Here is a 12,718-nt window from a genome sequence, read left to right on the forward strand (position 1 = left end):
AGAGTATTCTAAGTCTTAGACAAGGAACCATAAGACAGACAAGCAGAGAGTTCCCACTGTCGTGCAGCCTGGCCAAGTTGGTTAAAAGATCCATCACTGCTGCAGCTGTGGCTTGAATTCAATCCCTGGCCTAGGGACTTCCACATGCAGTCAGTACAGCCATTTAAAAAAAAAAAGGAGTTCCCATCATGTAGGTGCGGACGAGGCTCGGATCTGGCATTGCTTGGCTGTTGGTGCAGGCCAGTGACTATAGCTCTGATTCGACCCCTGGCCTGGGAACCTCCATATGCCTTAGGTGAGGTCCTAAAAAGACAAGACAAACAAACAAAAAAACAGACAAACTGAATATGGATATGAAAATTTCAAGAGTATCAAGTATATAACCTCTCAAGAAATGCTATAGTCCTATTTGATACTTGATCTACAGTTTCACTTTTAAGATACCTAAATCCTTATTTCCCACTGTGGCTCAGCGGAAACAAACCTGACTAGTATACAGGAGGATGCAAGTTCTATCCCTAGCCCTGCTCAGTGGGTTAAGGATCCAGTGTTGCTACAAGCTGTAATGTAGGTTGCAGATGCAGCTTGGATCTGGCATTGCTGTGGCTGTGGCTGGCAGGTGTAGCTCCAACTCAACCCCTAGCCTGGGAACTTCCATATGGCCCTAAAAAGAAAAAAAAAAAGAAAAAGAAAAAAGAAACCTAAATCCTGGAGTTCTCTCGTGGTGCTGACGGTTAAGGATATCACCTAACCTTCACTGTCATTGCAGTGGTTTAAGTTCAGTCCCTGCCCCAGAAACTTCCACATGCTGCAGGTGAGGCAAAAATAAAAAATAAAAAGAAAGAGGAGTTCTAGCTTCAGTGCAGTGGGTTAAGAACCTGACTGCAGTGGCCCAGGTCACTGGGGAGGTACAGGTTCGACCCCCAGCCGGTACAGTGGGTTAAAGAATTGGGTATTGTCACAGGTGCAATGTAGGTCATAGCTGCAGCTCGGACATGACTCCTGGTCTAGGAACTTCCAGATGCTGCAGGTATAATCAAAAAAGAGGAAAAAAAAAAACTAGCCCAGACAAGAAATGTACCAAGCAAAGAAAAATGAATATATAGAATCACATGGATATGGTATGTGAAAGCATTTTTAAAACTTTTAAACTTATAACTTTCAATTTTAAATTCAGAGCTTTTCTCTTTACCATTTAAAGAACAGTTTTGCAGAAATATCGTTTTTGTCTCTGTGTCAATAAGTCAGAAATAATGAGCTGTTTTGTTTCCTCCTTGTATCAAGAAAAACTTTAAGGGAAAAATTTATTTTATTTGTTTATTTATTTTTGCTTTTTAGGGCTGCACCTGAGGCATATGGAGGTTCCCAGGCTAGGATCTAATCAAAGCTACAGCTGCCAGCCTAAACCACAGCCACAGCCATGCAGGATCCAAGCCACATCTGCAACCTACACCACAGGTCACGGCAACGCCAGATCCTTAACTCACTGAGTGAGGCCAAGGATCAAACCCACAACCTCATGGTTCCTAGTCGTATTCATTTACGCTGCTCCACGAAAGAACTCCAAGGGAAAAAATTTTAATGAAACTGGTATAACAAAGTGATGGTTTGGCCAAATAGATATCAATACAAATTTTCCAAAAGTTTTAGAAAATCTAAGTTGAATTCTTTTTTTCTTTTTTTTTTTTTTTTTTTGTAGGGCCACACACTTAGCATATGGAAGTTCCCAGGCTAGGGGTCGATAAGTTGAATTTTTATATATTGAATCGTATCAATACGATCAGTTCAAATGGAAAAATCGAAGTTTCTTTAAGCACTCAAATGAATAGACATCTCCCTTAGAGTGCTTTTATAATAGTCTACTTATTCCATCTAGAAAAATTAAAAGAATTATTAAATAAAATGCAAAGATACAGAATCGGTTTTACCCCAAATAGATCATTCTATAGACTAGTTCTCATGTTAAATTATTAATTTTTTTCAAATTTAGAAAACGCTGAATTCCAAAACTTCTTCAAACAACTGAGACCAGGTAATTGCAAATACAGTATTCTGACAAAATGGTCTACATAATGAAACTGGTTTCAACCCAACTAACCCAGTGCTTAATAGGAGAGAACAACAAGAACAAAATGGCAGTTAATATTTATTGAGCACCAACTACAAATCAGCCATTGCATGTACAGCCATTGTTTTAATTAATCCTCCAACAATACAATTTTCTGTATAAATTCCAGTTTAAGGTGGTTAAAGTAACTTGTCCAATTTGGTCAGCTAGTTAATGATTAACCGATTCTAGCTGTTTTTAGCTATTTGGCTCTGGGGCCAGAACCCAGATCCATCTGGCTCAGCAATCAGAGCAGCTAAGCATTATAGGACTTATGGTGTATCTGCCCTTTCAGTCAATTCTGGAGGCGGGCAATAAGCTCATTGTCCTTTCTTCTTCACCCTCACACCCACAAGAAACCCCACACCCTAAAGCATTTCCTGATATGTGAAATATAAAATCTGCACTATACATATGTGCACAAAAAAGAAAAAAATAAATTGTATATAAAAATTTAAATTTTAATTACAGGGCTTTACAGAGTAGCTCTGGCCTTTTTTTTTTTTTTTTTTTCCCTAAAAAACTGAGTGAGAGGGAAACATTAGTGCTACCAGACAGAAAAGAGAGTAAATCAGGGCACACTTTAGAAAATCTTCTGTTGGGTCCACCAGCCCCATCCCTCCTGATTTCAGAATTGCAATCCTCAATTTTCTCAGGTATGCACATTAATTCACACATATTCAAGAGCCAATTTAGCAATAAACAGCTGGGAGTCATGAAGAAGGATCCCAAGCCACTGGAACATCCCAAATCCCCTTCCAATCTAGAGAAATCTTCACAGCAAAGGTTGATGTCAGCTTTGGCTAAAATTGAAGAGCAAGGTGATAGTTACTAGAAAACAAGGTAAAAACAGATGTTTTGGAGACAAGTGCATGAATCCCTTTAATTCTATTGGCCTTGAATCTTTCCATGTGCAGCTCAAGAATCCTATAAGCATATCCAAAATGCCACTATTCTAAAAATGGTTGAGAAAGTTCCCGTTGTGGCTCAGTGGTAATGAGCCTGACTAGAGCTAGTATCCATTTATGACTCAGGTTCAATCCCTGGCCTTGCTCAGTGTGTTAGGGATCCAGTATTGACGTGACCTGTGGTGTGTGTAGTCAGAGATGGCGCTCGGACGCTGCATTGCTGGGGCTATGGCTGGCAGCTATGGCTTTAATTTGACCCCTAGCCTGGGAACTTCCATATGCCACAGGTGCAGCTTTAAAAAAGCAAAAACATTCTTTTAATTTAAAAAAAATAAAAATAGTTGAGGTGCCATAAAGCAAAGAAGCACAGAAAATTTTCTAATGCATTTAACACCCATGTATTCCATAACCTAAAAGCATTATTAAAAATTCAGACAAGAGAATCAGATAGACCGTAGGTTCAAATCCATATACTAGTATGGCATTTGGGACAAATCACTTCATCTTCTCTTTCTAAGCTTAAATCTAAAAAATGAGGACGGAGGATAGTTTTGTCAAAGAATGAGATGAGAATGTATCAAAACACTCCTTGCAGTAAGACCAGGGTTCAAGTTTTTGGTAATTAAAATAAGAGTAAGTACAAGTGTGGCCCAAGTGCCTTACAGCTTGATGTTTATATTTCCTCCACTGCCCTCCTTAAGATACGCCCTCTTTTAAGCAAATTCAGCAATGTGTATAAAATTTTAATTTGATTAGAGAACAGTTATTCACATATAAAAAAGAGCCAGAGATTTCCCTTAAGCAGCCAACAATGCTATTTGATAAAAGCGCTATTTAAACAATTTTTGTATGCCTATAAAAAGGGTTACTTTAGTTAGAAGTAAACAGTGGCGAGATTAAGGTTAAATCCTTCAGCCTCCCTTTCCCTGAAGGTTTTTAGAATTTACCTTTAAAGGACACCTAGTTCTTCAGCATTGGATAGCTATTTATAATTGCTAATTGAATTGTATTTCTAGTACAGATGTATAAACACAAAAAAATGTGGGCTAGAGTAGAACAGACCCACATTTCAAAGCAGCCCTATCTGTGTTATATAAGCCTTCCTTGAGGCAGAGCAAAATAGAGGGAGTCTAGCAGGGCAGAGGATAGAAGCTGCTTATAAGTGAGAGAAGGGATCCTATGAAAATGCTGCATGGGAGATCTGCCTTGGTTAATAGACAGGCACAACTCCCTGCCTGAAATCATTTTTCTTCCTGGATTGTCCTTCTCTGAAGGAACAGAAGTAGAAAAAGTATTTTACCTTTTCATTTGAAATTAAGATATCAGGTTGTTTTTTTCTGTTGGAACACATCTTCACTTTGATAATACATATGAGAAAATATGACATTTCACTTTACAATGAATTTTCAAGACTGCATCTATTTTACACATATTTAAATTTAAAAATCCTCAATTATTACAAAAGTTAAAATTAAAACATCAATAAAAAAAAAACCAAGTGATTATCAGACACAACCTAGAATAGATTTACAAGGAGATCCCGCTGAATAGCATTGAGAACTATGTCTAGATACTCATGTTGCAACAGAAGAAATGGTGGGGGAAAAACTGTAATTGTAATGTATACATGTAAGGATAACCTGACCCCCTTGCTGTACAGTGGGAAAATAAAATTAAAAAAAAAAACAAAAAACAAAAAAAACCAAGTGATTATTCACTACTCATCACTATCAGTTATGTATGGCATATAAACCTATTCCCCAAAAATATCTATAAGTATCAGCATTGATAAGCACAGTACAGGGCTTATCAAGGCACTGAAATGATGGGGGTGGGGGGGGGGAGACCAACAATAGGCCTTTAACAATCAATTGGGTTTTTTTTAACAGCCTTAATATCTACCAAATATCTATTAAATATCTGTCATTAAAATGTGGTTATTTTTTACCAACTGAGAAGGCTGCTTGCTGTGTAAGCTGTTCCTGTTTTCCCAGAGCTCTATGGTTCCAGCCCTCCATGGCTAATCTTTTTCCTCTACCAATGAGTATCAATTCTGTAACACTTTGTGCTTTGTTTGCGGCTGTGCAAGCTATGACACTAATAATAAATCTCACAGGTCAGAAAGAAACTCCAGCACCTTCCGAAGAAAGCGTTAAGCACATTACTCTCCAAAGCAAATGAAACTGAGTGCAGTGGAGTTTTATATTCCTTTAAAGCAACAATATAGGTCCCTACCAGAGGCAGAATAAGAGATCACCCAAACTAGTGAAAGGAAATGGAAGCTGAAGACTGGAACCATCTCCATCATAGGAAAGACTGGACCAGAAAGGAAAAAGAGCAATTTTTTTTTCACGTAAAAACAGTGAGTAGTGCCTGAGTCTATGAACATTCTATTCATCCAGGTATGTTAACCCTAGAATGACCAAAATATTTTTTTTAAAAATTCACATTAAGGAGATAAGGAGAAACAAAGGCAACATATAAAAAGGCTGAGACAGAATCATAAAAAAGGTTCAAATACATTTTCTTTTTTTTTTTTTTTGGTCTTTTTCTAGGGCCGCACTCAAGGCATATAGAGGTTCCCAGGCTAGGGGTCTAATCAGAGCTGTAGCCGCTGGCCTATACCAGAGCCACAGCAACTCGGGAATCCGAGCCGTGTCTACGACCTACACCACAGCTCATGGCAATGCCGGATCCTTAACCCAATGAGCGAGGCCAGGGATGGAACCCGCAACCTCATGGTTCCTAGTCGGATTCATTAACCACTGAGCCACAACAGGAACTCCCTCAAGTACATTTTCTAACTTTCTCTGGAGAGATTATGTGCTAGAGTTGTTAATTTAAAATACTAAAATTTCTTGCAGAAAATCTATTTTAGAGTCATTTAAAGACATTATAATTTGTGTTTATTATTTGTTATGAGCTTAATGCAAGTAGGTCCTTTATACTGTACTATAAATGCAGAGAGACCCTGGCCAACAATTTTGCAATCCATCATTTCCCAACTGGTAACGAAATAAATCAATTCTATCATATTAATATAATACACAGCTTTTTATTAAGCACTTGTAAATTTTTCTTAACCAGCCAAAGAAGCAACTAATGGAACTGCCTTAATAATTATATTACTCTGTGGTACACTAATTCACCACAAGAAATGTTATTCCAGATAAAGGACATTAAGAGTCAGCATTTGGCAACTAAGTAAATGCTACATGAAATTTAACGTCTTCTTGAAATAATCCCCAAGGATTACACTAATTTTCAAAGAAAAACTAAGGCATTATTTTCGACGGTTAATTTATCTCAACATTAGCATGGTAAGAACAACCTAGGAACCCACCTCAGTGTGTCTTTGATGTAATGCATTATATTCCTTCTTCAGTTCTGCTTCTCTTTCTTCAAGTCTGCTAACTGAAATTAAGATACATACACTTAATCAAAACAAAACATAGCTCCATATGAAATTCTTCACAAAGCCAGTTACCTCGTTTAATGTCTTAAATAAAACTTTTGGAGAGGGGATAAACTAATTTTTTTTAAAAGAAACCAAACATCCTGTAAGTTCCCTTGTGGTGCAGTGAAGGGATCCAGCATAACCACAGTTGAGGCACAGGGTGCAACTATAATAAGGGTTCAATCCCTGGGCTCAGGCTCAGCCAAAAAACCATCCAATTGTTTCTCCTAATATGCATATGTATATCAGGTTATCCCCTCCAAGCAGGTTTTTAACATGATACAGAATTAGCTCTTTGAAAAACACTTTACAAGAAGTTCCTGATGTGGCTCAGCAGGTAAAATCCCACCAGTATACATGAGGACGCAGGTTCAATCCCTGGCCTCCCTGGGTTAAGGATGTGACAATGCCATGAACTATGGTGTAGGTCGCAGATGCAGCCTGGATCTGACATTGCTGTGGCTGCAGCACAGGATGGCAGCCACAGCTCCAATTTTACCCCTAGCCTTACTAGAACTTATACACGCTGCAGGTGCAGCCCCCCAAAAAAACCCTTTACAAATCTCCTCACAGAAGCTTGAACTTGGGACTAAGGCCCAAATCACTGATTTTTAACATTATTCCAGTTATTTTTCACTTCTGAGCAGTAATGTGAACATGTCACTATTGAAAACACTTTTTCTGCTTTAGGTCTTAATTTCAGGGACTCATCTCCTTTTATTTAGCTCCCTCTGCTGATGAAGTTTGTGAGTGGCACCACTTTGGGAGAGTGCTCAATAGAACACAGCTTAGTTTTAGATCTTTGGATGCAGAATGTCAGGACAGATTTCCACAGGGAAGAATGGTATCAGAGAGGAACGATTCTGAGAGAAGATGGAATCCCAGCAGGACCATGAAGAAATTAGAGTAGACAAGATATTATGGTGATGAGCGTGTTGCAGGCACTGTTACCACGGGTACAGGAACACACACAAAACTGTGGAGGTGGTGGAGCAGAGAGGCAACCAGTCATCCTGGAGGAGGAGCCCATATTGGCTAAGGAGAAGTGGGAGACAGTCAACTGGGGAAAAGAAAAGCTAGTGCTAAAGAAGCTTGTCAAGATAGTCATTTAAGTTAGTTTGAAAACACGAGAGTAATTGGAATTCTCTTGGTATAAGGGTCAGCTAGCTACAAATATACAAGGCTATGTGGAAGTGACAGCCTGTGTCTGTGTCAGCATAGTGCACACATGAGTGTTTTCATAGGCCTAATATTAACACAACAGACACCACACAATACAAAACTTGTGCTACCTGGTAAACTCATTTACCAGGTAAATGAGTAAAAGTATAGCTTAACTTGCCGCCTTTGTTTGAATATCCTGAAAATATGCCATTAATTAGGAAAACTCTGGCTGTGACTTTTGATTTGTTTCTAATCAAGCCCATGTGTTGGCTCACAGTGAATAAACACACCACCATAGTATCCAGGGCGCCACACTTTATCGTGCCAGGCAAGGCTTGAGTGCATGTGATGCTCATCTTATCTTGTGACTAAAAGCAATAAAAAGCAAATTTGTAAGGCAGCTGTTTTGTGGTAACATAATAGATATTGAAACCATAATAATTTTTAGTGCAGCTTCTGTGACTTATTTAAAAACAAGAAATCCTAGAGAATTTAGATATTCAGTAACAACTTCAAAATAAACATTTTCTATTACTTCTCATCAATTAAACTGATCCTGAAAAATAATCCTGGAGTTTCCTAGTGGCTCAGCGTGTTAGAGATAATTGTTGTCACTGCTGTGGCTCAGGTTCAGTCCCTAGCCTGGGAACTTAGAACATGCCAAGAGTGCAGCAAACAAAAAAAAAAAAAAGAAAGAAAGAAAGAAAAAAAAAAGCATAACCCTAAAACTAAAACTAATAATAATAATAATCCTAAAACTACTGAGTGAACCTTAAGGTTTTGTTGTTTTGTCTTTTGTCTTTTTAGGGCCGAACCCATGGCATATGGAGGTTCCCAGGCTAGGTGTCTAATCAGAGCTGTAGCTGATGGCCTATGCCATAGCCACAGCAACACGGTATCTGAGCTGCATCTGCACCTACATCACAGCTCACGGCAACACTGGATCCTTAACCCACTGAGCGAGGCCAGGGATCAAACCCGAGTCCTCATGGATGCTAGTCAGGTTTGTTAACCACTGAGCCACAGTGGGAACTCCAACCTTAAGTATTTTCAATTGTTTGTCTGGGTGAACCATTTTGTTGGTATTGTGCAACCAAAACAAAAAATTGGAGGCTGAGGCTGAAATAAAATTGAAAACATCACCCATAACCCTCAATTTCAAATTTGTGCTCAACAGTACGACCTCATTATTCCTCCTGTCAACTAACTTTATATGAATTCACAAAATATATTTGCATCACCATCAGCACCACTACAACTAACGTTCTTACACAGGACTCCTATGTACTTTATATAAACATACTTGAGCCTGACAATATACTTATCAAGAAAGCTTATTACATTCATTTCAGAGATGAGGAAACTGAAGCAAATGGGTTAATTAAATAACTTTCTGAAATTCACACCACTAGTAAATAGCAAAACTAGGATTCCTAATGGAGGACCCAAGCCTAGGTCCAGACTGCTTTTAATTACCATGGTATTCTGCCTCTCAAGAAATACCCCTTTTAATCTGTTTTATTTATTGGAGTCTACTTCAAAATTTCACTTGGGGGAAAAAAATAGAGTATCCTTTTTTACTTGAAACAAAAAAAACCCTCTGTTCCAGAAAGAACTTAATTACAGATATTGCAACTTAAAGGTATCATACTGCAAAGTAAAATATGTACCCAACTTTAATAATCATGATGAAATGCATTATTAAAACCAAAATGCGGAGTTCTCATCATGGCTCAGCAGAAATGAATCTGACTAGTATCCAGGAGAATATAGGTTCCATCACTGGCCTTGCTGAGTGGGTTAAGGATCTGAAGTAGCTGTGAGCTGTGGTGTAGGCAGACATGGCTTGGATCCCACGTTGCGTGGCCATCGTGTAGGCCAGCAGCTACAGCTCTGATTCAACTCCTAGGCTGGGAACCTCAATATGCTGTGGGTGAAGCCCTTTAAAAAAAAAAAAAAAAAAAAAAAAAGATATCGCTACATATCTGTCAGAATAGCTAAAATAAAAGACAGTACACCAAGTGCTATTAAGGCACTTTCATATACTGCTGGTGAGAGTATAAACTGGTACACCCAATGTGAAAACTCTTCAGCAAGATTTAATAAAGCTGAATATCTGCCAATCCCTGTGATAAAACAAGCTTAATGCTAGGAAATATGTATACGTGTCCACCAAAAGGCATTTATTTATTTATTATTATTATTTTTTTTTTGGTCTTTTTGGCATTTCTTGGGCCGCTCCCGCAGCATATGGAGGTTCCCAGGCTAGGGGTCTAATTGGAGCTGTAGCCACCAGCCTATGCAGAGCCACAGCAACGCAGGATCCGAGCCGCGTCTGCAACCTACACCACAGCTCACGGCAATGCCGGATCGTTAACCCACTGAGCAAGGGCAGGGACCGAACCCTCAACCTCATGGTTCCTAGTCGGATTCGTTAACCACTGCGCCACGACGGGAACTCCAAAAAAAAAAAAAAAAGGCATTTATTTTCAAGGCAGCACTACTTGTGCTCCAACCTGGAATCAACCCAAATATCCATCAACAGCAGAATGAATAAATACATAATAAATACTACACAGTAATGAGAATGAAGAAATTACCACTGTACACAACATCATGGATGGATCTCACAAACAGGATACTGAGGAAAAGAAACAGAAGCAAAAGAATACAAAATTCATATACATAAGAGAAGTAATCTAAAACTAATCTAATGTATTAGAAATCAAGAAAGTGGTTACCTTTAGGAGGAGCTAGGACCTGATGAATTTAAAGTACACACACCCTTAGTCCACCCCAGGCTAAACATAATGGGTACCTGTTCACACAAGCACTTTCTTTAGCTTGAATACTCATTATTCTTTATGAAAGTTCAACATACAGCACAGAATTTAAACAGACAATTCAGAACTACACCAAATATGCTGTCCTAATTCACCATTAAAATTTACAGGAGGATGAACAAAAATAATACCAGATTAGAGAATTATAAAAAGAAATAAAAAATTATTGCCATCATTAGAGAATAAAATGGAATTGCTCTTTTAAGGTCATGTGGGTGATATGTATAAAATAAGCCAACATGTGTATCTCTCTACCCAGACTTACTATTCTTAATTATCCTACAGAAACACACCAAAGCCCAGATATAAAAGTGGATGTTCCACGCAACGTATCTTAGAATAATTCCCAAACTGGAACTTCCTCCCAAATATGTTATTAGTTGTTTGATGAACTGAATTATGATAGTCATATGGTAGACTACAATGCAGTGACTTTGCTACTTCCAAGTTACGTTACCTTGAGTATATTAACCTCTCTGGGCCTTAGGGTCCTTATTAATGATTGAGAAATAATAATAATATATCAGAGCTGATATTAGGATTAAAGAAAGTTAATGCTTATAAAGGGAATAGAACAGTGCCTGACACACATGTGTTTTTCAAACACAATTAAAGTTAGTATTAAAATGAATGCAGTATCATCTATATGTACTGACATGGGATGGTGCCTAAAAGTGAATGGAAGGATGTTGAATCTTACTGCTCTATCTGAAATTTAAAAACATTAAACAACATATAAAATGATATCACTAAGGTGTCTACAAAGTCAAAACTGAACTTTTTTTTTTTTTTTTTTTTTGGTCTTTTGTCTTCTTAGGGTCGCGCCTGCGGCATATGGAGGTTCCCAGGCTGGGGGTCTAATCGGAGCTGGAGCTGCCAGCCTAACACCACAGCAACACCATAGCAACGACAGATCCAAGCCACGTCTGAGACCTACACCACAGCTCATGGCAGTGCCAGATCCTTAACCCATCAAGCAAGACCAGGAATCGAAGCTGCAACCTCACGGTTCCTAGTCGGATTTGTTTCTGCTGCACCACAATGGGAACTCCAAAACTGAACTGATTTTCTTTTCCAAACCCACTTTTTCCCATGATCTTCTAACTCAAATAAAAATTTTGCAGCTATTCTTTTGCTCTTCTCGTTCTTCCACATTGCAATCTAAACAGCAAAATCTGACCACACTTTACCTTCAAAATAAATCTAGAATCTGACAACTTTTTACCACTTCTATCACTCACACCATGACTTAAGATACCATCTTTTGCCTGGATTATTATAATTATCTCCTGACTAATGGCTCTGCTCTAGCCTTTGCTCCCCAGTATTCTCAAAATAGTAGCCTGGGTGGAATCAGACACTGACTGCTCAAAACGCTTCAACAAGCAGCTTCCTGTGATAGAAAGAAAGGATGGAGGGAGGGTGAGGGGGAATTCTTACAGTGACCTACAAGACCCTTCAGGATCTGATGTGTCAAGGCGCACCATTCTTTGCTCCCATGAAGAACTCTTGTCTCCTGACCCAAATGTTATAGACTGTACTGTGGCCTCCCCAAATTCTTATGTTGAACCCCTAACCAATGTAACTATTTGCAGACAGGACCTTTAAGAAGATAATTAAGGATAATGAGATCATAAGACGGAGTCCTAATTCAATAGGACTGGTGTCCTGTTATAAGAGGAAGAGATACCAGAGCTCTTTCTCACCCCGCCCCACTCCCACACACAGGCCGTCTGCAAGCCAGGAAGAGAGGTCTCAGAAGAAACCAAACCTGCCAGCACTTTTCAACCTTTAAAAGTGTGAAAAAATTAATTTCTGAAATTTAAGCCACCCAGTATGTGGTATTTTGTTATGGCAGCCCTCTCTTCCTCTCTTTTAGGGTCACACCTGCGGAATATGGAAGTTCCCAGGCTAGAGGTTGAATCAGAACTACAGCAGCTGGCCTACACCACAGCCACAGCAATGCCAGATCCAAACCGCATCTGCGAGCTACACCACGGCTCATGGCAACATCAGATCCTTAACCCACTGAGCAAGGCCAGGGATAGAACCCACATCCTCACGGATACTAGTTACCACTGTGCCATCAAGAGAACTCCCTTCCTCTCTTTTATGGCAAACTGATCTGTTTATTATTTCTATAGTTTTGCCTTTTCCAGAATGCCATATAGTTGGAATCATACTGTATGCACGCAGCCTTTTCAGATCAGCTTCTTTTACTTAGTAATACATTTCTGAA

General features: G+C 38.9%; 1 protein-coding gene across 8 annotated transcripts in view; it reads right to left on the bottom strand.

The window, feature by feature from the left end:
* SPAG9 (sperm associated antigen 9) overlaps positions 1-12,718 on the bottom strand; it is a 143,813-nt gene that overhangs the window by 79,529 nt on the left and 51,566 nt on the right. For all 8 annotated transcript variants that reach the window (XM_021067206.2, XM_021067204.2, XM_084984835.1 and 5 more), the window contains one exon: positions 6,359-6,429. In XM_021067206.2, coding sequence (XP_020922865.1) covers positions 6,359-6,429 — 71 coding nt within the window. The remainder of the gene's footprint in view (positions 1-6,358; positions 6,430-12,718) is intronic.

Source organism: Sus scrofa, chromosome 12 (assembly GCF_054392235.1).
Source record: "Sus scrofa isolate SSC_HxYL_T2T_F1_AM1 chromosome 12, Sscrofa_HxYL_maternal_Yorkshire_Landrace_v2.0, whole genome shotgun sequence".
NCBI classification, from domain to species: domain Eukaryota; kingdom Metazoa; phylum Chordata; class Mammalia; order Artiodactyla; family Suidae; genus Sus; species Sus scrofa.